The sequence below is a fragment of the Anarhichas minor genome, unplaced genomic scaffold, assembly GCF_050575085.1.
Source record: "Anarhichas minor isolate MPS153535 unplaced genomic scaffold, ASM5057508v1 ptg000007l, whole genome shotgun sequence".
In the NCBI taxonomy this organism is placed as follows: Eukaryota; Metazoa; Chordata; class Actinopteri; order Perciformes; family Anarhichadidae; genus Anarhichas; species Anarhichas minor.
The window spans coordinates 19,451,005-19,477,186 of NW_027466453.1; the positions used below are offsets into that span (position 1 = coordinate 19,451,005).

General features: G+C 42.1%; 3 protein-coding genes across 4 annotated transcripts; 1 reads left to right on the forward strand and 2 right to left on the reverse strand.

Annotated features, from left to right (window-relative positions):
* Positions 1-3,843: 3,843 nt before the first annotated feature.
* On the reverse strand, positions 3,844-16,931 carry fmnl1a (formin-like 1a). The gene is made up of 25 exons (XM_076086449.1): positions 16,335-16,931; positions 13,139-13,222; positions 12,674-12,760; positions 12,509-12,582; positions 11,647-11,730; positions 11,404-11,547; positions 10,571-10,679; positions 10,198-10,274; positions 10,003-10,096; positions 9,595-9,669; positions 9,392-9,502; positions 8,835-8,984; positions 8,625-8,726; positions 7,076-7,643; positions 6,858-6,982; positions 6,523-6,725; positions 6,192-6,426; positions 6,043-6,111; positions 5,878-5,958; positions 5,442-5,571; positions 5,191-5,354; positions 5,005-5,106; positions 4,814-4,918; positions 4,312-4,417; positions 3,844-4,197 (listed from the first exon to the last, which is right to left on the reverse strand). Exons 1-25 carry the CDS (start codon positions 16,518-16,520, stop codon positions 4,133-4,135), a joined length of 3,330 nt encoding a protein of 1,109 aa, XP_075942564.1. The 5' UTR covers positions 16,521-16,931; the 3' UTR covers positions 3,844-4,132.
* Positions 16,932-17,779: 848 nt separating this feature from the next.
* mlx (MAX dimerization protein MLX) lies at positions 17,780-23,015 on the forward strand. Of its 2 annotated transcripts, none has more exons than XM_076086450.1 (8): positions 17,780-17,894; positions 19,290-19,329; positions 19,486-19,575; positions 20,268-20,377; positions 20,479-20,581; positions 20,935-21,034; positions 21,126-21,327; positions 21,420-23,015. In XM_076086450.1, exons 1-8 carry the CDS (start codon positions 17,820-17,822, stop codon positions 21,474-21,476), a joined length of 777 nt encoding a protein of 258 aa, XP_075942565.1. In that variant the 5' UTR covers positions 17,780-17,819; the 3' UTR covers positions 21,477-23,015. The 2 variants fall into 2 exon arrangements, with proteins under 2 accessions (XP_075942565.1, XP_075942566.1); XM_076086451.1 differs by having other exon boundaries at positions 17,832-17,894; positions 19,293-19,329.
* On the reverse strand, positions 22,623-25,840 carry psmc3ip (PSMC3 interacting protein). Its single transcript, XM_076086452.1, has 8 exons — positions 25,438-25,840; positions 24,747-24,847; positions 24,563-24,652; positions 24,362-24,473; positions 23,978-24,123; positions 23,796-23,849; positions 23,246-23,305; positions 22,623-23,129 (listed from the first exon to the last, which is right to left on the reverse strand). The coding sequence occupies exons 1-8, from the start codon at positions 25,454-25,456 to the stop codon at positions 23,073-23,075; spliced, it is 639 nt and encodes a 212-aa protein (XP_075942567.1). The 5' UTR covers positions 25,457-25,840; the 3' UTR covers positions 22,623-23,072.
* Between the last annotated feature and the right edge of the window lie 342 nt (positions 25,841-26,182).

The window sequence follows — 26,182 nt, forward strand, 5'->3', positions numbered from 1 at the left end:
ATGACAATCAGGATGTTTCCGCAGTAGCGTCTAACGGGTTGCTCTGACGTTTTAAGCACCTGACATCACAAACCTTCCCAAAGACTCGAGCACACACACACACACACACACACACACACACAATCTATCACACATTCTGCACAGGCTCGATTAGTTTTTTTGTTTCAGCAAATGTGTGATTTTGAAGTGTGTTGCCCCGCTGATAGAAATAGAGCACTCTGGTAGAAACGTGCCACGTCCACCGCTGGTCTACAGAGCGACGGATCAAGTGGTTTCTTTTGAACTTCAAGGTTAGTCTGATGGGAAGCAGCTTCCAAAGTATTTAGCAATTTGCAGGTCTTATTGTAAAACATAAAACCTTATTTGAACAAGAACAAATATATATATATATATATATATATATATATATATATATCTTTCACCGCAGTGAACTGATTGCACTTCAACGTCTACGGCAATGTTTCAACCCTGTTGCAGCGTTTGAAATGAAAAGTTAATCAGCACATATTCAGACACAGCTTGACTCTTGAAGGGCCTGAGATGAGAATATGGAAATATAAAAAGTAAGCACAGTTTCCTCACAATGACTTGACCCTTCCCTCTAATCTTGATCTTGTGAATCTGCCTAAATTTGATGAGCACAAAGCTACAAAAACACCCCTCCATATTTAAAATCTGTACGTTAGATCCCCAATATTGCTGTTGCCTCATTTGGTTTTATTACCTGCATGTTGAAACATTAATGAATGTGAGGCCTTTGGTGTGCATCGATGACGGGAGTTGTCACTAGTTATAGCACATCAGAGGCCCGTCAGTGATTCCCTAAGTGTAAACCCGGCACAAGGAACCATTTTGAAGCTCCCTGTCCTGTGTTATTGCCTTAAGGCTGCCCACTGGGGAGGTGATGAGGTTGAACGGACGGTCATAGAATGACTGTGAAATGTGAAATGGATTCTTCGTGGCATTGAGATTAAAACATGTGCAAAAGGGGATTGTGTCAAAGAGGAGGCAGCTTGAGGAGAGGGGATTAGTTTGGGGACATGTGTTTGAAGGCTCCTTTAATAAGGCCGGCTTTGACTTGCCCCGTCTCCATCGAGAGTGCTTGTGATATAAAAGACCCGAAGAGATGAGAGGAAGGGTCTGACAGTCTGAGTGCCGTTAAGCGGCTGTTCTTTCCCTGCCCTTCTCACTTTGCTTTGTCTTTGGTGTGAGGAGCATGTGAGATAAAGAAAGTCAGTTGAGGTTATCCTAGGACAAAGTTTAACAGGCCTCAATATGAACAGTAACAGTGTGCAATATGTAATTAGCACTATCGCACATTTTGCAAACGCAGTGCTCTTTGCCTTTGTGGTACTCCGGCCTGTTTGTCTGCAAGGACCTGCGGCCATGTTTGTTTTTATCCCAGTGCCTCAAAGACTTTGTTTCTGTGAGGAATCCCCGGTTGATCTCTGTGTTACAGTATTAGATCAGCAGCAGTGACAGAAGAACACTTTTACCCAAAGAAAGAGGCTACGCCAATTGGCTTGTTCCTATTTTTCGTGTCCGGCTGCAGCGGTGGCGTTTGACCGAACACTCCCAGAGCTCGAACAATGTGCAAACCTGCGAGCTCGCAAGCGCAGCGATTTGAAGCCGCGCCCCTGGGTGCTCTGTGGCTCCGCCAGGCAGGTTCAAGCCCCGGGTTTCATATTGAGTGAAGTCAAATGAAAGAAATTCACTTACTCATGCTGTTTCACACTCAAATCCATAAAACTCTCCCGAGTTAAATTTGCTGCATTTGCGTCTGGTGAGCGTTGGGGAGGAAGTGTTCACGCTTGGCTGCTTTCCCCGAGTAAAGCGTGAGATGAAACCTCCCGGAGTCGCGTGACCGCGCGCTCTGGATTGATTAGTGTTGGTGGGCTGTGGTTCCAACATGGCCGGAGGCCCCGGGCGATCAGAAACGCTCATGCACACTTGAAACGAAACATAGAAGAAGTATACATATATAAATATATCTAAGTGAGATGTTTGTGTATGATATTATAACTGTGAAGAAAAGTGTGATATATATATAGGCCTAGATTAAATTATATACTGTAAAATGTCATCATCTCTTCAGTTTTATATATTAGTCACCATTTTGTACAGATTTTTTCTTTTTTAATTCATTCAGAGAGATATTACATTTCACACTGAGATTATTTATTCATACGCAGAACATTTTTATATTTGTTTAAAAGCATCTGTATAGATAACAGTTAGCCTCTGTAATATACGCTGAAGTTCATTTTTAAATTCTAGGGTTTTCTTTACGAACGCCGAGTTAGATTTTATGTAAGTTAGGTTCTTTTGAAAAGCTTGTCCCTGAAATTGCTCGTTCAGCTCGTCTGCACCTTTGCCTCCTTATGTGAAGGGTCACTATTGAGGTGTGAGGGGCTGGACCAGTGCCTGTGCTTAGGGGCTTATTTTGCTACTATCTTTTTGATTTGGGGGGTTGTTTTCTGTACCTGTGGTCTTGTGTTTTTTTTTGGGTTCCATCCCCATCCTGTGTTTGTGATTCAGCTGGTTGAGTTGGAGACGTTCAGAGACGCAGATGTTGTGGTAACTACTGTGAAAGGTGAGTTTATAGACCCTAAAGGCTTCACATGGAGCCTTGCTGCTTTGACCAGAAGTACGTTACATGGCTTTAATTGTCCTCCTCCTGTGTCATGTTTGCATGTGAACAGGAGCGGTGTGGATGTGGATGCTCAGTGCAAAACAAAACATTCAGAGACAACCGGCTCTTCATCGTTACAACCGGTGGAAGAACATTTAGTTGCACTGAGTGGCTTTAAGTCGCAGTTAAGCTAAACCGCAGAAGTTGTTAGAACCACCAAGACGGACCAATGAGGGAATCACGTGTTGAGTTGTGTGAATTCAAAGTTGTATCTCTTCCTTTGCCTTTTTATTTTTCAGTAACAAACCTACATTCTGTGGTATGTATATGAGATTTTTACATGAATGTGTGGATGTTCAAAAACCTTGGCATCAAAAAGTAGAAAAACTAAATTGACTTGTAAATAGGCCGAGTCATTCCTAGCGAGTTCAACGAATTGTTATGTCCAAAAGAAGATGTTTTATTAATAAACTATGACGATGGATACAAAGGTATATACGAAACAATGCATGTATAGTCTCCAGCAATCGCACGGTGCAGTCGAGAAAAAAAAAAAAAAGTCGTCTACGTGTTTTCTCAAAAAAAAAATGAGAAAGAGAGGAAGAGAAAAGCGGTTCTACGTTCGGGGGTTTTACAAACATGAAGAATGAGATATTATTTTGATATCTGTGACGCGGGCATGTTCAGTCTTACTGTGATGTCATGTGACGATGAGGGTGGCCCAGAGTGTTGGATGTCGTGAGGGATTCTTGAACGCTTGAACGCACCCCAACCAGAGACGACGGTGTGCTCTTTCCACAGAGTGATTCTCCCATGTGTAGAGTAGTGTGATATAAGAACAAAAATAATACAGAAAATAGATCTATAATATGACATATAAATTCAAAAGCCTACTGGTACTGGAGATATTAATTTATCAGTGTGGATGCCATGATATTCTGTGAGAAATGTGTGTTTTTCCCGTGAGAAGACGGTCGGCAGTTGAACCTGCCTTCTTTTGTACATACTTTGCTGTGATTGTGTGTCCAATAAAGTGCAGCTCTCTTGTACAGTGGCGGCGTCTGATCTTGATTTATAAAGACCTGTTCATGTTGTCAGGGAATGAGTGTTGGGTTTTGTTTTAGCAACAGAAACTGTGGATGCAAACTGTGGATGTTGCATCGCGAGTCAGATCAAAGCTCTCACACAAATACACGAGGTCTGTTTGGAAATAAAGTCATGATTTTGGTTTAATTACTAGGATACAACAGCACGAATTCAAAGCATCCGAAGTCGTTAGGCGCCACAAGAATACATTGTTTTTGGCAAAGTTTGTAATCAAATTGGCTGTAGCATTAAAAAATAACAAATAGTTCCAACTTCAAATTCTATTTACACAACAAATACACACTGGCACATGGTTAATTGGATATATTGGATATACTGTATATACAGCACATTTAAAGCGGGTTATTCTGTGGTTCCAGTTACGCTTTTAAAAAGTCGTGGAACAGAAGTGCCTCAAGTGTCCTGGCGCTGGGCTGGCCGTCGACCATCTGTCCGCCTGTACGGTGTGTTCCTCAAATCTAAAGGCAGAGCAAAGACGGCAGCTTTTCAACAGCACGTCAACATCAAACTTACTGCACCCTTATCTGAAACACCACCACGTGACTCCTCCAGGAAGCGTCGAGGTACCGTACCTGTGATGATGTCCTCCAGAGCGCCGTCCTTCCCCTCGCGTACCTGAGGTTTCACCTGCCTCTTCTTCAGCTCTGCTATCAGGTCCATCTTCGGCATCATGGGCCCCTGGAGAAGAGAAAAGCGTTTGAAATTAAAGTAGATGAGTGGAAGAGTTTGAGTGTCACAGGTGTAAGTCACAGATTTGTTCTAGTTGATGGTTTATGTTGCATGAAGTATTTCTGAGGAAACTGCACCTTCACAATAAAACATAAGCAGCTAAAGGTGCAATGTGTAAGATTTGGCCAAAATTGCGTATTCTTGCCCTGCTGTTAGTTAGAAGTTAACTTTTTATTGAAATAACAGGAAGCTGTACATTTAGATTGCATGGACCCAGAAGGAGAGGTGAAATGCTGCCCCCTGTTTCTTTGCTGCAGGATGCTGCATGTTACACATCGCACCTTTAAACAAAGTTCATGAATCTCTGATGTGTCATTTCTGAAGACTGGACCTTTGACCTCTTACCTTTTGTACCCCGGCCTTGTTCGGAGATGAGGACACCTTTTCCTCACTGCTCTCACTCTCCATTTTCTCCATTTTCTTTTTCTGCTCAATCTGTTGCTGTGCCACCTGTGTTCAATCAAGGACAAGATAATTAACATGCCATGCAACGATTGTAATGGATGAATATCCGAAAACCTACCACACATCCTCACCTTATAGGCCTTTATCAAGCGTCCAAACGTCGGGAAAAACATGGAAGGCTGCGTGGTTTTGGGGTTCTCGCCGAAATACTCCACCACTGAGCCGTATGCCTCCTAGAGGGAGTCAGACATGTTATACGTCTAAAAGCATGTAGTGAGGCGTAAGCTGTGTAAATTTGACATGAATTACCAGCTAACCTGTGCCGTCTTGCTGTCTTTGATCAAAGTTTCCAGCTGCTCACTGTTGGCTTTGATGAAGTCCTTCAACACGGGGCTGTCGTCCTGCACCAGGAACTCCTTTTTGGTCATTTCCATTCCCCGTTCTAACGAGCGGATATCCTGAAGGATGCCGTCCAGTGATACTGGCAAAGAAACAAGTGTGTTTATAGTAACGCTCCCATTGTAAAATCACAAGCTACGTAACTGCTTGACTGTTGGTGTGAATGTACCGAGTGCTGCCTTGTCCACAAAGTGGATCTCGGTGTGGAAGTCGGCCAAGTCGGCGTATTTTTCCTGGATGATACTGGTGATGAAGTGAAGAAGCGTCTGCGAGCGGTCCGTAGACTTCGTCTCCAACAGCTGAAAAAAAGTTAAGTGTTGACAAAGTGAATTTAGGTATTACAGTTGTTTTTAAAAAATCAAGACGAGTAACTTTTGCTAAATAGCATTCGCTTTGCCCACTCGGACAATAATGGGATAAAGGTGAATCTATCTAACGTTTGCTAACATTAGCTACCATTTTGCTAATGACCAGACCAAGTAAGGCTGTTACGGTTGAAAGCATTAGTGTACTGAATTGAGAATGTGTGTTATTTCTCATTTCAAAAGTAACATAGTCTCGCTTCAAATTCAAAGAGTAAATGTAAAAAAGAAAATGCTACTTACAAGATCCAGACTCTGCAGCCGAAACCCGTACGCTGCACCCCTCTTACTGCTGTTCATGTAGTTGCCAAAGGCGAGAACGATCTGAGGGGAACACGTTAGAAGGTGACTTGTGCAAAATCACACGTTTTGAAGCTACATCAGAATGTTGAATTCTCTTTTACTTACTTCTAAGATCTTTTTCAGTTTGGTTGAAGACTTGATGGACATGGACGCCGCGATGATGGAGTTCAGTTGCTGTGGATGAAGTGAGAACAAAATCAGTGCGTCTGTTAAAGAGCTTAAATCTGAAGTCAGAATAAGTTTGACTAACTGACCGGCTGCAGGCGTTTGACCATATCCGGGAAGTTGCCCATGAAAGTGAAAGTGTTTATTCGCTGCTTCAGACGGGGAATCTTCCCAAAGCGTAAAACGAACTGATCCTCGTCAGTCAGCTCCTCCAGTGGGCGGCCATCCTTCTCATAGTTGAGCAGCAGCTTCATCTCATAGTCTGATGGTATGAAGGGCACGAGTATCTCCAGCAGGTCTATGGACAAAGTCTTCTGGTCGTACCTGTGCAAAATAGCAGTGAAAGTCACAGCAGTCAGTGCATGAGAGCGAGAACTGAGGAATGCGAACAATGCAACAGATTTTCTAAGAAGCACATACGTCTCTATGGCGGTGCAGATAGCGGACGGGTTCATTCCCCCTCTGCGTAAAGTGATGGCCAGATTCTTCGCCTTGTTGGCTTCAATCAGGGTCGTCTTGCTGGGGGCCTTCTGGACCACCTTCTTCTTGATGTTGGACAGGTCTGTTGTATTTCCCTGGGCCCTGGTCTTAAAGTGTTCCTCAAACATATCCATGTTCAACTCCTGATGTAGACAGAATGAGAGACAGAGAGAGAGAGAGATGAGAAGGTCAGGATAAAAAAAGTGTTTTCACACTGCAGTTTTCTAATAAACCGTACGGAGCAAGTGAAAAATAAAATGGCGGCATCTTCTTACATCTAAGACCTTCTCGTCATCCAGGTCGTTGAAAACAGTGCCTGTCACCTGGTTTGGTTTTAAGGCCTGCCAGTTTAACAATGGCATCCTGAACTTGGTCTGAATGGGCTTCTTGGTCTTAACCGCTGAGGAAACAAAGAAAGAACAATCAAACAATTAAGATCTTTACTGCTCCATCTCTGATTTTAGTACTTCTTCTCTTCTGTCGAGTTCATTACCAGATTGAGGGTCTGGTGCTCCAGGCGGTGGTGGCGGTCCAGCACCAGGTGGAGGAGGCGGTCCGGCACCAGGCGGGGGAGGTGGGGGTGGGGGTCCAGAACCAGGTGGGGGAGGTGGTGGTGGTGGACCTCCTCCAGGAGGAGGCGGAGGAGGAGGTGGGGGCACAGCACCGCAACCTCCTAGAGGAGGCGGTGGTGGAGGTGGAGGCGGAGGAGGAGGAGAGGCAACCGACCCTGGGCCACCAGGAGGAGGAGGTGGAGGAGGTGGTGGAGGGGCAGAGGCAGGAAGGCTGGCTGATGGGGAAGCAGAATCAGGGACAGAGGCCTGGACGTATTCGACCACCGTGACGGGCACCACCTGGATGTCCAGACCTCCGGAGGGACTGCGTCCCAGTCGGATCAGCCCCTTGTCCTGCAGCTCCTGGACCTTCTGCTCCAGCTCTGAAGCCGTCTGAGGGGGGAAGGTGCTCAGACGCTCCCTGTCCTTCTCCCTCTCCCTGTCCAGCTCCCGCTCCCGCTCTCTCTGCTGCAAGGCACCGACCTGGGAACAGGACTCTCGCAGGCTTTCCTATTAGACACAAACACGGATATAGAAACGCAGCTCATCTCCACTCAGAGCATTTAATACACAACATATCTTCACACTTTGAACGTCAACATGCTCACAATGACAGGGCTAACATGCTAATGTTCAGTAGGTAATGTTTAGTGTGTTAACATTCTGTGTAGGAGCTGTTTCACTAGATTTATTTGACTATTATTTGTTCTTTTTGTAGTTATTGTTGTTGACACTAGGGGCACTAAGCACCAGATGAAGCACTTGTTCAGGTGAAATGATAAAGTGTGTTAATGTCAGGTGATGCACCAGGAAGAGAAATGTTGTTTTCACCAGAGCAAGAGAGAGGCAGCATGATGAATTCATGTTCACTATACGTGGATCTTGCCTGGACGTTGCCTGAGCACAATCCGACTGAAACGGTGCATCAGTGGCCTTTTGATGTAAGTTTTGTTTTTTGAAAAATAACTTATTTTTTTACGTGCTGAAATTTGCTGATTAACACAAAACACAAATTAGTTTTGCAGGACTTTGGTCATTAACCATAGTTTTTGACAAAATAAAATATTGACCTTTTGGTGGTGCTAGACGAAAAAGTTAAGAGACTCACCATTACAATTACAATTCATTCACTCATGGTGATGCTAGAGGACAAGTCAGGGGGTCACCAAAGTCATTAGGATTCATCCTCTTAGAACTATGAATGTCTGTCAAATCATTGTTGAGATATTTCAGTCTGGACATCCCCAGAGCCAATGTCGCTATCAGGGCGAAGACGCGAGGTCATTTTGATATATTTGAAGAGTGAAAATGTTCTCATCTTTCTTATTTCATATTGAGGATGATTAGATTTTACTTTCATATTAAGCTTATTAAAATAAAGTGAACTGCCACTCTTTTGACCTCATTATAACTGATCTCTGTGAGAGCGGCACACCTTGCCTGGCTGATTAATCTTATTAAACACTGTAAATGTCACGGAGCAGCTCTTACTTTGAGCAGCTCGGTCTCCTTGGTGGCCTGCATGAGCTGAGTCTCAAGTTCAGACATTCTCTCTGCAGTCTGAGTCTCGACCTCCTGAAGCCGGGCACTCAGCTGCAATGCAGACACACAACAAAGTTATATTGTCAAAGCGTCACGTAGTAACATCAAAGCCTCTCTTTGTTCTCAGAGGTTCCTGTTTGCCTTTCGTTTGTGGCTGACCTGCACGTTGTGATCCTGCAGTTCGTCCACATGCTCCAGCACCCCTCCTCTGTTCTCAGCGTCCTCCAGCAGGGCTCCGACATCCAACACGTTGTCTAGGTAGGCCTGGATCTGGACCTGCAGCTTCTCGCTCTCTGTTTGCTTCAGACGCTAACACACAAACACACACAAAAGCGGCACACTATTAATAATCTGTCGCAGGTTTTAAGTAATAATGTACATACAATAAGCAAGAAAGTAATCCAACGGTAATTCGATTATCAAAATAGTCTAATTTATTAAACGTTTCATATTATATTCTCCGTTAGATTAATTTAGACATTTTCTCTCAACCAACATTTGCCTCCAGCATAAAAGTAGGGAAGTTATTGTCTGATACGAACAGGTTGTCATCAGCAGAAAGTAAAGGGAAGGGGATTCAGCATGCAGCAGCAACATTGACTTGACCAGCTGGACATCACAAGTTACTTTAAACTCATCAGATGACATGCGTGACAAGCTGCTGGATGCTTCACACGCCGTCTACACTGACCACTGAGATTTATAAGCAAACTCACCCCGAGATACTTGTCCAACCCGTGGTTCGTGAACTCGAACTGTAGATGAACACGGAAGTTCATGTTCTCCACCGAATGCACCACAATGTTGATGAACTGCATGCAAGCCACCTGGACACAGACGCAATGACAATTAACTATTGAAAAAGTCCCAATATTCATTACAGTCAGCCAGCGTGAAGGCAGTACATCTGTGGACCTACCATGAAGTCGATGTTGCAGTCATCGTTGATGAAGTACTCCATCAACTTCTCAAAGCGGTTCTTCTCTTTGCTCACCTGAGAAATAAATAGGAACTTGTATTTTAATTGTTGCCCACATGGGGGCGTAAAGGGGGCATAGATGCAAAATGTTATATCTGTCACATCTCAGCTACACAAACAGGGTGTATTTCTTACCCTTGCACCCGTTCTTGAAATTACACACACATGCGTGACTGCTCCACATGTGCTAAAAGTATGGCCACAGTGCGTGTGAGGGGTGGATTGTGCCAGTCATAAGATGAGTAATCAACAAGGGGAAGTCTGGAACAATGGTTGGGCTGAAGGAGCAACTGTCAAAGTCAAATGACAAAAGTAAAAAAGAAAGCTAATACAAAAAACTATTTTCACCTCTTTGAAGTTGTCAAAAGCAGACAGAATGATGTCATGTCCGCCTCTGACGAGACACACGGCAGCCAGCAACTCCAACACAAGGGCTTTGGTCCTGTTGCAGCATAGGTGGGGGTTAGATATGGATACAGGCAGACGGACACACACACACACACACACACACACACACTTTGTCTCACGCACAAGTGCACTCACCTGGGATTCCTGCTGTTGAGACTGAGGGTGATCTCGTTCACACAGCGCAGGTGAGTCATCACCAGGTTAAAGCCAGACTGAAAGCAGAAGGAAAGCATAAACAATTGTTTTCCCCAAGAGGGCCGGTGCCTTAAAGGATGCAGGAAAAATACACTGTCGGCTTTTTATAATACTTTAAATCAAACAATTAGTTTTATCTAAAAGTGTGTTTTACTTCCAACAAGCAAATAATGAAACAATAAAGAAAACATACATATTTATATTATACTCCATTTCCACCAATAGATCCCTCTAAATGCTACACGCTGTTCATTTAAAAGCCTGTTTTTATGACAGAAAATGAGACATGTGACTGTGTATGTTGAAGCTCTACCTGGTAGTTCATGATGGCTCGCAGGCACATAATGCACACATGCACGTCGTCTCTCTGGTTGGATGAATGGGACTTCTTAGACATCTTGTTCCCCAGAGTGGAGCTTATTCTGCAGAGGGATAACAAGCGTATAGACGCATGAATACGTCGCTGAGGAGAGGAGAAGCCGCTGTGTGTGCTAATGGTTTGAAGTTGAGGCCCAGAACGGCACAGTTGGCCAATTATAACAAGGCTTCCGGCATTGTGTTTTTTTTTTTGTGCATCCACTGTGTCTGTCTGACAGCTGAACATGTTGCACCAGGTGGAAAGGAAAATAAAAAGCAAAATACTCCACAAATGAGCAAAGGATATGAATGAATGACAGTGTGAGAGATTGAGGTATTGTCAAGTATATCAAGAGGAACGGCTGTCTAGCAATAAGAGGAAAGGGAATAAGATGGGCAGCATAAACAGAATGCTGTACAATAAATAAATAAATAAATAAAAGCATATTGAGTGAAGTTAGAAAGATGACAAATGTTCTGCTGCTGGTGGATCAAGCAGGGCTGTGCCTATGTATAAGGCCATCTGTATTAATAATGAAGATTCTGTAGATTTGGACTTTAAATATGCAGGTGACTTAACAATATGCGACCATCACACCACTTCTGCCTTGAATGTTTTCTGACTGTATGTGCGAGCTGAAAGTTCCTCTTTAATAAGAATTCACGACATGCTGTATATATATATATATATATAATCATATAATCTGTAGACATCTCTGGGTTATTGAACTCTGTTTCTCGCGGCAGGCTGTATCTAAAAATACGCCGTTCATGTCTGGAGCTTCTTACCTGACAGTCAGAGCTCGAGCAGCTCTGGTCATCCCATGTGACGGAGAGCCGCTGGAGCTTTTGGACAAGTCCTCCATCGACCTCTCTGCTGGTTTCCCTCTCTCTGACAGGCTGCCACCATTTTCAACACTCTCCATATCAAACCTAGAGAGTTCATAGGAAATAAACATGGTGATGAAAAGCTCCATTGTAAGAGCACCATCGGTTCCTGAGAGAGTTGTTTCACACCCGGCTGGTACTCACGAGACGTCACTTTGAGCATGAGACAGGTACTCCACCAGGATATCCAAACCTTTGTTCTGCTCGTTGAGAAATTCTTGAGCCCATCTACAAAAAGAGACAAAGAAATGTTTTGTAATTATAGATTCTGCCCTCAGATTGGATTTAAAATCAAGATTATGTAACTTTAGAAAGAAGAAATAACACAATGTTGCTCTTTCAAAGGAAATGTTGAATTCAAAAGCAATAAACCGCACTCTTGCTCAATACAATGTGTGTGTGTGTGTGTGTGACCAGTAGCTTATGGTGGTTGATATTAGCAAACTTCAGATAGTTCTTGTTGTGTGACTGCCATTACTGAGCCAGTTTGCTGACTTTATGTGCTGCTGCTACGCTACATTTAAACTTGTCATCCTGGTGTTGTGGCTTGTGGATACAAGGTGTTCATCAAACGTTAAAGGGTCGAATGCTCGGTGAACTCAAACTGACCATTCATCATAATGATGACACCAATAATTGGTAACTCACTGTGTGTTCCAGTACCCATGAAACCCATTTAGTGTGGACATCCTGCAATAGGACATCCTGGTATTTTTGGTTCACTGCATGGGACATACTTTGTATTGGGACAGACTAAATCTTTTCCTGAATGGTAGTTTGGGTATTTAAACGCAGTTTATTTCCTTTCTACCTCAAAGCTACTCTGCGTAGTTCTTGGCCACTAGCAGCGCTACAGAGCAACGTTGTGATGAGTGGGTTTTACAATATCCACAGGAATGAAAATGCACGCGCATGAGTACATCGGTTTCACAAACTATTCCACGGATTGACAGTTGGCGGGACGAACACGGTGAACAGTGTATGTAAACACAACTTTATTTGTTACCCGATGTGATTGGTGCGAAGCGATATCTCCAAATCTTTGAGGACCTTGGTGGCATCTTGAATCCTTTTCTTCAGCTAAAGCAGGAGCAGAAGAAGCGAGAATCAAGACGTTGCTGCACAGACAGAAGATTAAAGACGTGTTACATATGAAATGCTTTGCACTGACCCTGCGGGACACCCCTCCTTGATCCTGGTAGAAGCTCTTGATCTTGGCCAGGTACGTGGACGGGGGGCTCTTCACCTGGAAACGCTCCTGGGGAAGAAGGATTCACAGGGAAACCAGCTTTTGACTCCGTGGTTTTATCAGCAACCCTGAGAGACGACTGGACCGGAGGGACGTTTAGCAGCGCGCAGCCTCTGAAGCTATTACTGCCTTCGTGCTATTCAACACAACAGACTCACACCGCTCTCTGTTTCCATGCCGACGCCATCAGTTGCCACCACAGACAGTGCGCTGCAGTGTTACTCACGCTGCACTCTGCACTCTGGGTATTTATGTACTGCGTCACCTCTGTCCCAGTGGAGACACGGGGGACAGAATTCGGCTCACTTTGACCACTTGTATGTTGAGGGTTAATTGTGAAACCAGCTTGTTATCAGTGTGTGTGTGTGTGTGGGGGGGTGTTCTTACCTGATCACAGACTAATTCCCACTTCTTGTCATTGTCATACTGACTCAACAGCTGCTGTTTGTCTGGAGGCAAGTTCATGTAGCTCTGAAAGAGAGAGAAAGACTCGGTAAAAATAAAACCATAAGTTCACATTTGTTACATTTGTCACACTTTGTGTTCTAAACTTCATCGTCACTCCTCCAGTGACATTCAGCACACAATTATTAAATCTTTCCTGCCGATGCGACAATATTCAAATCAACCAAACCACACACTCTCCCTCTGAAGCGGGTTATGTGCCTGCCGGATGCACAGATGACTCAGTGTTTATATGTATGTGTGCCACTCGGTGCCAAGTACTTCAGAAAATAAATACTTTTGGTCATTACACAGAAATTAATAGACTAATCTTAGAGCCTTTGTTCGTGCGATGGTGGTATGTTGCATTCTACATTTATTTAGTGAAGATAGAGATGATGAAACAAGCACATGTAAAAAAAAAACATTAGAAAACCAACTCTACAACAAAACTACAACAACCCTTTTCATTTATTTGTTGGTTTCCTTTTTATTTATTTATATGATCGAGGTTTAAATATAGATTATGGCAATTTTATAGACTTTCTGACAAGATTGAACTTTTTTGTATTCCTAGTACATCACATAATATTTCTATGATCCACTCAACTGTATGGAGAACAAGAACCCCCCCCCCCCCCCCACCTCCACGCCTCTCTGGTGCAGGTTGACTCAATCGTCTAAGGAGTTGACATATTGCCCAGAAGGTTTCGTTTCACTTTGCGTTACCACCCTCAACCTACAGGGACATGTTTGACTCCCGATGTAAAGGTTAATCACACATTCACATGGCTTAAAACTGAATGATTTAATAAACCCAAATTAAGGTTTATTAACCTGATAGGGGAGTTTGTGTGTGAAAAAAATAAATAAATTGGAGTTAGAATGGTGCTCAAGTGCTTTCGTTGATCACTGGTTAAGTCAGTAATTACATTCTTGTTTATGTTTTGCTCTAAGTTGATTTTTTAAAATACATTTTTCCTTCACATTCACAACACTGCTGCAGTCTACACACCAACCACTGGTCATTCACCTGATCCAAGACCTGCAAACACACTGATGCTTAACTGACAAGTCGTTTCAGTAGATGGGTGTTGCTCCTGAATATACCCGTATTCAAACAGTGGTCTGTAGTTTCTCTGTCACACCTTAAAAAAAGCAAAGAGATGCAGAAAAAGCAACGGGCGGTTGCGTTGCTGCATGGGAGTTTCATGCTCGGTGGAGTGAAGGGAGGGGTCTCATTGTGGGTTTTGTGGTACAAACTTACCAAAAAATAAAACAAGGTCCAAAGACTCGCATGAGTGTTTGTGAGCATGCTCACTTGCATGAACATAAGTATGAACTCCCTAAGTTTAGAAACAGTGTCATGCACTTCTCATTTCCTTGAGTTGGTAATGAAAATATGAAATCTTGAAATAAGGCATATCTGAAAATTACATTTAGAGTATTTTACTGAAAGAGGAAGTGAGGTCATACTTTCATGTAACGCCTGTGAGGGCGTTGTAGGCATGAAATGGCACGCTGCATGTGCACGACTTCTCGTATGATGACATTTACATCGACTGAAGAGGTTTTATCAGCTTACGTCACGGGTGAATTTTAACATGAAGAAAGTGTTTTCAATAATATGTGATTTAGAGTTTCCTTGATAAGGATCAACTTTCACATTTCTTTGTAATTTCATGTTAGTTAAAGAAATTCATGGGAACATTTGGATGGATGTTTGCATCAATGTTTGCTAATTGTTCAGACGTTACCAGAGAAAAAATACAAACCTGCAAAGCCCATCAGCCATTTTATCATTTTCGCTGCAACAAGTGGATAAAGTGGATATCTTAAAAAAAAATTCAATTTCTATACTCTTTTTTTTTTTTTTTATGTTTTATTTACGGATTAACATCTATACAGAGAGAAGAAAAAAAAACTATCAAACAGTCCCTGCAGGAAACATCTGCCTAAACTGCTGATGTAAGTCTTCACTGTCTTAAATTAGAAACGTCCAATAAGACGTCCATGAAATGGAATAAGAAGGGCAGCAAAAGCAGAATGCTATACAATACAGTAATAAAGGCATATTGAGTCAACGAGAGATGATTTTTGTCCTCTTTACATTAATATCTGTCGCTCATTAAGCTTCCAGCATCTGTTTGCTTTACACATCTGCAGACTTCATGCTGTTCATCCAGAGAGAAAAGATTTGGCTCCATCATTAAGCCATGATGTCACACTTACGTGGAGCGTCATAGAAATTTAGAGATTCATATGAATTCACTAGTGAGCAGAGAGCAACGTTCTAACCATATGGATACACATTTATACATTTAGGTGTAAAACCTGAGTCAAAGTCAAGCTTCTCATTGACGTTAACGGAGAAGCTGCAGTGTGTCAGTTTATATCTTGTTTGTTAACTATGCTCATTAACATGATAACGACCCGGGTAAAAAGATACAAATCTGATCTCTAACCTTTTTTAAAAGTTATTTTCGTTGTTTATTTCAGATTTAAATGTGTCAGCATCTCTGATACTAAACTTAAGGTTTTGATGTGTTACTCTTAATGGTGTCTCAAGTGCTTCATCGTGACGTTTTTGTTTTTTTCAACTTGTTGTAAGACTGTTGAAAGAGCGGTGGAACATTTGCTTTCCGGTCTTATGGTCTCGCTCATGTAAATATGTTGCTCAACTTCCCCTTTGAGGCCAGCCGCCTCAGCATGCACTAATCGCCCTGTTACTAGCCTGACACGCTCAGATCTAACAAAGAAGCAACGAAGTCCTTCTAACATTACATTTATTGTGATAACTCTACAGTTATTGGGCTGTTATTATATGATTGGACAAAATTACATCTTTGCAAAAATCACATTTAAAGGAGATATTTGGCAACGTTTGGCTCTCTGGACCCACCAGACGAATGGGACTCTGGATTGAGATGTTCTAAAAGATTGAGAGACAACAAATTGTGTTCTGGCAGCATAAATCACAAGTCCAGAGGGTTCAAAACACTTGCTACCTATAATAACTTTTTTGTGCCTCTGAGTCATACCTGCATAATTATCCCAGCTTTTACAGTAAGCCTCTACAACAAAACCATAGCTGGCATTGGTAATGTACCGAGGGCATGATCTCTGTGCAGCCACTCACCAGCACCACGTTGAAGCGCTCCTCCAGCTCCTCCTCTGGCGGCATGGGTAGTTTAGGGGGAGCCGGCTGCTTCTTCTGCAGGGTCGGAGTGGGGTCACTCATTCCTGAAGCTCCTCCGACTGAGTTTCTGGCCTCTCGCCCCTCAGACGGTTCCTGCTCCAAGCTCCCGGCAGCCGCATTCCCCATCACTAATCTCCACAAGTAATCCAGGAGGAAAGCTTTACACAAACCTTTTCTTCTGAGAAATCGGTGTATTCCAAAAACAGAGTGACAAAAAAGGATCACTCTGAATGACAAGAACAAGCAGGCCTAAATCAAACCAAGTGTTTGAGCCTTCAAGGAGAGGAACATCAAGACCCTGGTCTACTGAATCCGCCTTGGTCCTGAGGACATGGTGGGTGATGAAAGAATGTCGCTCGTCCTCATGTCTGTCCTCGCATCAACTTATCTCTCTCTGTCTACAAGCACCTTTGACAAGAAGGTTACCAGCCTTGCTGGGGGCCTGCTGGGCTCTAAGAAAAGTTTAGTGTCGCCCGCTATTCTCTACACTTGTTGACCGACAACTCCTCTGGTGAGTGGGTATACAGGGCTGCATGTGAGAGGAAGGAGAGGGGAGTGTGTCACACAAACAGAAACCACAGAAGCACAAAAGCAGAAGAGCAACTTCCTGTGCACGACAGCAACAGAAACCGGGGTGGAGGACAGGGTGGAAGGTGAACACGGTAACTGATCGGTGTAGCGTGCAAGAAGTAGTAGAATGGTGAGAGAGAGAGATAATGTAGCACAGCAATGAAATAAAGCAGAGTGTCAAAGGTTAAAGAAACAAATGCGAAGGTGCAGATGTAAAATCAACCAAAGGAAACTTTCCCTCGCTTATACCGTGAATCCACTTTCACTACACTAGAGCCACTCATCCTCTTGAAGCCAGCTTAAATTGCATTGGGCAACATGTGTTTTGGTCATTTTCCTTCACGTGAGGCCAGGTAGATGTGGAGGACAGGTGACTGTAGCTACAGGTTAGAGAGGGTTGTCCAACAGCGCCACTCTGTGTTTGAAGCCATCTACTGCATGCATGACTGCTGCATTCGAAGTCTCCTCGGAAATTGCCACCTCCTGCTGTTTTACTGTAAATGGACTTTGTGAAGAAATGAAAATTATGCCAATGAACACCGTTCTTTCGCTAACGTCTCTTACAGTGAAACACTCGTACAATTAGCTGTTTCACGACGAAGCCGACCTGTTTTTTGATCATTTGTGCTCACCAATTAACGCTAGGTCCCTCGGGGTAACTGATTACTGAAATTAGCCGTTGACGCAAGTTATCAATAAAAGGGAGCACGAATTACCAAAAATGTACTAGGTTAGCTGATACAGCTGGATCTGCGAGAAGTCTTTATTTTGTATTTGTTCATATGAAAGAGGGAGATCAGTTTGTCTGTAACGGTTTTCAAGCAGAACAGAGTAGGAATTTCCGAGCAGCACGCGATGGCAGCACATCTATTAGTTATTTTACGTTCCAGGATGACGGACCCGACAACGTCTCCAGAGGACCACTGGAAAGTAAGTAACTCATGTTAGTTACTCAGTGAACCTCTACTTTGGTTTAGTTAAATCGGTTCGTACGTCTGCCGCGTGACGGCAGTGATACGTGTCAAACAGTCTAGCAGTTTAGGTTTTGCTGACGTTTACGGAGCAGCAGCGCTTTGTTAGCTCGACAGCTAATGTTAGCTAGCAGCTAGGTGAAACGTCACAGAGCGACAGCAGTTAGCTCGTTAAGTAAACAACACTCGTGTTACTCGTTTGTACATAAAAATAGATTTGCACACACTTTAAATGGCATGTTTGTTTTTTACTTTTCTTATTTATTTATTTCAAATATCCACGTAAGTTACATTTATTGAAGAGTCTGCCAGAAAGGTGCAGGAAATCTATCTAATTTAAATGTACAGGATTACAGCAGCATAGTGGAGTATATAACGTTATATATATATAGTTATATATATATATATATATATATATATATATATATATATATATATATATATATATATATATATAGCTACACACACAGTAAGGTGCAAACAAGAGACATAGTAAAAAAACAAGATCAGAACAAGTACTAGTAATAAAACAGTAAAGAATGTTAAATAAGTAAAAACACCACAATAACTAAAATATTATATATACAGACAGAATAATTGTATTTATATTGCACAGATATTTAGTGTTTTTAGTGTTGTGTGGTCTATATTACATTACATTTAAACTGCGTAACACTGGTGTGGTATCAGAACATTTTATATTTGTCATTAGAAAATAACTTGGTGAACTTTCCCTTTGCTGACAGTATTGACTGAAGCTTTCCCCTATGCGATGTAACACTGTAATCATTTATCAATGACTTCTGATAATAATCCAGCTGTTTATATGGACAGCTGCTGTAAACAGATTGTTCCTAATCCTCCTCAGGTCAGGGACTCATTGTAAGCCTGTCAGACTCTTAAAGAGGGCAACATTTGCTCTAGATTTTTTTCAGGCATCCTCTCTTTACGTGGTTCTGTTGTAGGTAGAGAGAGAAAACCTTTTGGTTAGTCAGACGCTCCAAACATTTAGCAAGACTTGAACACGTTTTCTGAGTTTGGCCTCCTGGATTCATTGTGAAAAATGAACAAGAACCAGTATTTTGGAGCCTTAAATTAAAGGAACTATTGTGTTGTGTTGCCCCGCATCAAACTGTGAACCTGTGAATCACTGATTGGATACTGCACACTTGAATTGGACAAACTAGGGCAGTGCTCAGTTGGGGGTTTAGACTGTCAGGCAGGTGAGCTGTTATTCTATTGTCGTCGTATTTAGGGCAGCACATTTTTTTTTTGCCCTTTTTATATTTTTATACCAGCGTCTCAGCCTCTATTTTCTCCTTTCTCCATCTTCTGTTGTCTGACGATGGCTCAGCAGACAGACGGCGCTTTCAGCGACAGCGGCTTTGACCCTGGTGAGTATCCAGCTGGCTCACATCCCGTTTGTCACATCGTGTGATATTCAGGCTGTACGATGGTCACCTTGTGTTTCTAGTCTCTTGAGCTAACGTGTCAATCTATCTCTGGGCTCACAGTGAAACATCTTTGGTGTCTGTTGTCTTGCTCTGTAGGTTTCTTTGCTGAAACGACCAGAAAGGGTTCAGTTGTGTCCAGAGCCAACAGCATCGGCTCAACAAGTGCCTCTTCAGTACCAAACACAGGTATTCTGTTCGTACCACGGGGATCTGACAGCGCTGACAGTTTAAAGACAGAGTTTGTGCTACTTCTAGATTTTGATGTGATGTTTTTCTTTGACTGTGCCCCACTCTGAATGACCTCCCCATGATGCATTTCATTCAAAGTAAACGCTCATTGTTAATCTGAAACATATTTTTTTTTTTTGCTTCCTGCTTCGTAAAAAAGTAAAAACCAGTCCGGCTGCTCGGTGCGATTCAGTTCACACGGCGCTCTTAATAACAGTAATTGTAATGGAGAGCTTTAGAAACCAGTAAGAGCAGTTTATGCTGTGTAATTAAATGTTTAATAAAATGCAGCGCACGCAGAACTGTCATGCATCCGCGTAGCTTTGTTCAGATTCTGTCAGCACGGTTTTATGATTAGCTTCTGTTGAATAATGTCTAGCATAGGCCAGTTTAACGTGCACTACAATTATCTCTAGAACTTGAGTCATGAATCAGCTTCTCTGATTCCTGCTGACATGAAGAAGGTCCAGTGTTTGGTACCGGTTAGCCACCTGACAACACTTGAGGGGATATCTTTTTAGATTTTTATTAAAAGTTAAATATCAGTGAGTATGTGTCATTTTGCTGCCGGAGAGAAGAGAGAGCGTAAAGCACAGCCTGTGTATAGATAAGACGTGTTTCTTAATCTGAGTTAATATATTGTGGAATAGATGATGAAGACAGCGACTACAGACACGAGACGTCGTATAAGGACTCGTATAAAGATCGACGGAGACAAGCGCACACACAAGCTGAGCAGAAGCGTCGGGATGCTATCAAGGTAAAGCTCCAGTAGACCGCAGATCGGTCTGTGTGACTTACTGCAGATACACAGCACACGCATTCAAAGGTTTCAGAGTTCTTGTTTTGTTTTTACTGTAGAAAGGCTACGAAGACCTCCAGACCATCGTCCCAACCTGCCAGCAGCAGTCTGAGTTTGCAGTGGGAGCACAGAAGATCAGCAAGGCCACCGTGCTACAGAAAAGTAAGACGTCCCCTCGTAGGAAGGAGGAGTTAATGGAGGAACACTTAGCGGTCGCGTTTGTGAGTGATGTTTGTATTTGGATAGAAGTTAATACATCTTTAGACATCTCATATATGTAAAGGCAGGATGGTAAATCGGTCCAAGTAAGCAAAGGTCAGAGTTTTTCAAAGCAGGCAAAAAAAGACGAGAATACAAACATAGATATCAATTAGATGTATCTGCACTGCGGGGAGAAAGAAGAAGTGGCAGCATTTCTGCTGTTTGTGGGGCCACCACCTCTTTAAAAAAAGGAAACCTAAATCTGTGTGGAGTGAAGAAATCCCTGACGGATGCGTTTCTGTGTTTGTTTGCAGCGATCGACTACATCAATTTCCTTCACAAAGAAAAGAAGAAGCAAGAGGAGGAAGTTTCTTTACTGAGGAAAGAAGTGATGGCGCTGAAAATCATGAAAACGTGAGATGGCCGTTTGCAAACTTTCTCTGCCAAGCTTGTTTTTCCTATTATTTATTCTATAGTCCCAACACGTATGAGCTTCTCTCAACAGGAACTATGAGCACATAGTGAAGGCCCACCAGAACAACCCACAGCAGGGAGAGGACCAGGTGTCGGACCAGGTCAAGTTCAACGTGTTTCAGAGCATCATGGACTCCCTGTTCCAGTCCTTCAGCAACTCTGTCTCCGTGAGCAGCTTTCAGGAACTCTCCGCCTGCGTTTTCAGCTGGATCGAGGAGCACTGCAAGCCACAGGTGACGAGTGTTTTTGAGATGAAGCTGGTCAGTGTGGCTTTAGTTAATGTTGAGATAATAACCGTCTGTGTGCTCCTTCCCTTGCTTCCTAGATGCTGAGGGAGTTTGTAGTCGGGGTGCTCCGGCAGCTCAATGGTCAGCTTTATTGAATGAGTGAAACCTCTGGACTGAACTCTCATGAATTGACTTTTGGTCTTACTCTGGCCTCTCAGGGTGAAGTTAAAAAAGAAACTTCAATCAGCCTCCGGCCACATCTCAGTATTTACACTCACTTCAGCTCATCAGCGACTCGCTGGCTGCACGTTGGATTACCTCGACCTCCCACTGTGGGCAGAGATGGATTGAGAATGTTTTTAAGAAGCATCACTTTCTGATCGTAAGTGTGCACACGGGCAGATAAACGAGCATATGTCATCCTCAGCCGACTGTTAATATCTCTTGATATTGTTCTGCTAAGAAATACAAGCGCTCAGAAGTGTTAACTGTATGTTAGTGACAGTGTAGCAACTAGCTGTAGTCACAATCTGAAGTTGCCCTTAAATAAATCCTCTGACAGATTGAGTTTATTGGTCGCATTGCTTCTGAAGTCTATTAACCGAACTAAAGAGACGGGTGATGAACACACACCCTCACTCTCTGGTACATCAAGTATGTATTACTGAGGCTTAAAAACAAACTATTCCACCTTTATTGGGACAAAGGTGTGAGGCATTCAGATTTAGGGATCATTGTCTCTATATGTATATACTTTTGATGAGATTATCAGATTGCAGTTTACTCTTCAGTAAGCATTTCCTAAATGAAATGATGTAATCTCTTGATATGTCAGTGGTGTTAATGCCACCATGATGCTATTTACTGTGATCAGTATTAGTTCATCACAAACTATAAACAGTATGAACCTCGTGTGAATGTTCATCACCAGCTGGTAGAAACAGGCTCCGAGTGAACTATCACTGTAGCCTCCACCAGTCACAGGTTACCAGTGAGATTTACAAGATTCAACTTTGATTTTTAAACAAGCTAATTATTGTGATGGCTTATCGGAATAAGTTAATTAACAAAGAGACACTTTACTGTTATTGCTTTAATAAAAGGGAAATGATCACTTTTTACTGTGTTGTTGCTTCAAGTATTATCTTTTGATAGTTGTTTTATAATAACCATCGACTATACATCACCATCCAAAGAGTAACGTCAACCTATTCATAGAAATATAAAGAATTATTGTCTGGCTTCATTTGTAAGTAAAAGAAGTAAAGTGCAGCAGAAAAGGACAAATCACAGCTGACAGCTCATGTCTGTAAAATATCTTTAATGATTTTCAGAGATTGAGAAAGATGAGTTTGTTTCTTTTGTTGGAGAAATTGTGTTCGCACTTCAGCGTCAAAACATTTAATAACTTGGAAGCAATACTGAGTGAAGAAGCAGTACAAGGGATGATTAACAAAATAGAGAAAAACATGACAACCCTCCAGAATACCACAATCCAAAAAAAAATAAACCAAAGAGGCAACAAGCATCCGCCAGTGTTGTGTGTTGATGTGACGTAGTGTTAGTGTGTCTCAGCTGTTTGTTTAAATGTACTTTATTACAGTGGAGGTTGTTTTTTTTGGCATTCAACTTTTATTTAAGATGTACAATCTGTTCAAGAGAAAAGCCATAAATAAAAAGTGCTGTGGCTCCGACCGCTCTGATGTGTAATTACATTGATGAAGTGCATAAATAAGCGTTTCCTTGTTCTCTCAAGTACTGGGAACCACCACCTTAGAGTCCTCATCTGTCTCAACTCCCACCTCGTCCTGTGAGGGAAACAACAGGTTGTTAGAACTGTGATCAAAAAGACACAAGTGAAACCCAAACAAGTAGCGGCATGAAGAGAAGCTTTAGAATGTATTTAAGAGCAGGTTTCACACACCAGGAACTGCTTCTTGCTCTTAGGATATCCTTCAAGGATCGCATCCATCATGTCTGAAGCCTGAGAGGAAAACAAACAAAGTTTAAGAATTTAGTGGCAACAGCAGTTTTCTTTGTATCATAACAATGGATGTCTTTTTACCACAAGTCTACAGATCTACTTTCTCATCTTTTATCTCCTGCTTCCAACACTCGTACTGTTGATACTGACATCTTTATTTATTAATTAATCTTAAATATTTAAAATAAGGCAGTACCGGGATACAGTTGCAAAATACACAAAAGCTTTTTTTATGTTTGTGTTTTTAAAAAATAGTGAAAAAATGCTTATCACAATTTCTCAGAGACCAAAGTGATGTCTTCAATTAGCTTGTTTTGTCTAACAGTCCAAAACAATAAGATAGTTAATTTATTGTCATATCTATGACAAAGACTGCAAATCATCTCATTTGAGAAGCTGGAACCAGAAAGTCATATTTTCTTAAAAACAATAGATTATAAAAATAGTTCATCTATTAATCAACTAATCATTGCAGCTCTGTATACGTTACCAATCTCTTCCTCTTTTTCCACTCTTTCACGTAAACATCCCGGTCTTTGGAAACCTGTAAATTAAAATAATATGAGTATATTGTTTGTTATGACCATACTGTACAGCAAACAGAAAAAAACAACAGTATCTTCACTAGGTTTCTAAGATGCTGTAATTAAAAAGCATAAATGCCTCCCGGACCTTCTCTTTCTCCTCCGGTGTGACGTGATTTGTGGCCGACTTTATCTTCTCCAGACGCGCTCTGTAACCGGAACACTCTGCTTTCAGCTCCCGGATCTCTGACATCATTTCCTCTGTTGTCAGGGAGCTGCTGAGCTCCTTCAGCTCTGTCAGTGTACACAGCATCCTCTTAACAATGCAGTACAGCAAAAACACAGTAGGAGTGTAGGATTTAAGGAGATCTATTGGCAGAAATTTCAATGTCATATAGACCATTTACTGTACTTGTGTAGCTATTAGCAACATCATAAAACAGTGCAACATGCACATATCTTGATGAGGCTCAGAGTGCCCCCCCACTCTGTCTATAGACACCAAGCTGTAAAGATGGCCGGTTTACTGCACCTGCATCCAGCTGTCTGCAGCTCTGGGTGAGAGACTGCACCTCTGCACTGAGCTGTGAGATCTGACCGTCCATCGCCTTCAGGTCGGCCTCGTTCACATTTGTGAACTGAGACTGTAGGGAAAATGACAGTTTTTGCATATATTACTTCCAGTGCCTACTACTTTCCACAACAATATAGTATTTCTGTTGAACACACTGACCTGATCAGCAAAATAGATCTTTTGTTTGCCATATGTTTTCTCCTTTATCTTGCCCTCCAGAGCCAGCAGCTCCATGGCTTTGACCACCGCCTGGAGAATCACAAATACAACAGTTCAATCATTGACTGTAAGAGGCACAAACACACACCACAGCATCTTTACAGGTTTCAGGATGACTCCTCACCGTTTTGCCAAAGCCATGCTGCTTCTGTAAATTGCAGAAGACATCCTGAGCGCTGTAGGGTCTGTTCTTCTCATTCAGATACCCAAGGATGAGCGTGGCGCCTGTGGATGATGTCAACATGTGATCAGGACAACAAACATTCCCAAATGTAAAATAACATACTTAATAAACCTCAAACAAAAGAGAGAAAAAAGCTAGATTTGTATGGTCTTTATCCTTAAAACTGACTTGATGCACTTTTATGTGAACGTCAACCTCCCTAGCTGGCGCCTGTGGATGACGTCGGCATGTGATGATCAGGACAACAAACATTCCCAAATGGTAACGTAACTGACGTACGTTGGGTTTTTAGGTTGTAACGTTAAATCGTCCTTGTTTGTATGTTAAAGTTAGCTAGGTCTTAAGTGAGCTTAAGACACTTAACAATGGCAGTTTATTCCATGTGACTTAAAACACCCCACATAGGTTGCTTTAGCTCAAATATATCAAGTTGTAAAAGTGGGCGTATTAGGCGCTAGCTTGTTATGTTGTTAGCTACGTAGCTAACGTTAGCTGATCGCTTGTTAGCTGGTCGCTTGTTAGCTAAACCCGTTTTATCTGTGAACTCGAGCGAGCGTCGATACGAGTGTCAGATACGACCAGCTAGCTTGTTACAGTTAAAAAACACCCGGAAATAAAAGCTAACTCTTACCGTTATCCTTTTTGCTCATTTCTACCTTTTCTCTGTTGTCACGTTAGCTTTCCAAACCGAGTTTCGCGCCAAATGTGCGTCACGGGAAAGATCGTTTACGCGTTAAGAGTCATCACACCAGGAGAAATGTCTCCTCTGCTCTGAAAAGTGGTGTCGACAGCACTTGCATAATCTCTTTCTCATCTAAAAACACATGTACTTCTGCATATCTACGGTGCTCTTGTTAAAATGACAACTATTAAAATAAAATAGTTACTAAAAACGTCATACCAAAAATATGTCATTGCATAGTATGCAATAAAAGTCATACAAAACGTCATTAAAAAAAATCAGAATAGTACATCACAAAAAAAGACAAAGTCAAAGTATAGTATAAATACAAACTATATAACGTTATTCTTCTATCCTTTGAAAAAAGTTTTAGTATATAAAGATTTAAAGATAGTTGCTCATTGCTGCTCCATGAAGATGTCAGTTCCTCAGTATGGCTGATCTGTAGTCTGATAATATAATGTGCATAGTTGTGTATTTTCTTCTCCAACTGGTTTTTAATGTTTTGATGTGCAAAATTACAGAGCTATCACTCTGCTCTTTTTTCCGGGTATCACTTATTTTAAGGACAGAGCAAAAGTTAAAGATAAGGCATACTACACAATGACATGTTTTTATGACTCTTTTATGGCATACATCATGATTTTTATGACATACTATGACTTCTCTATGTACTATGCTACGAATTATATAC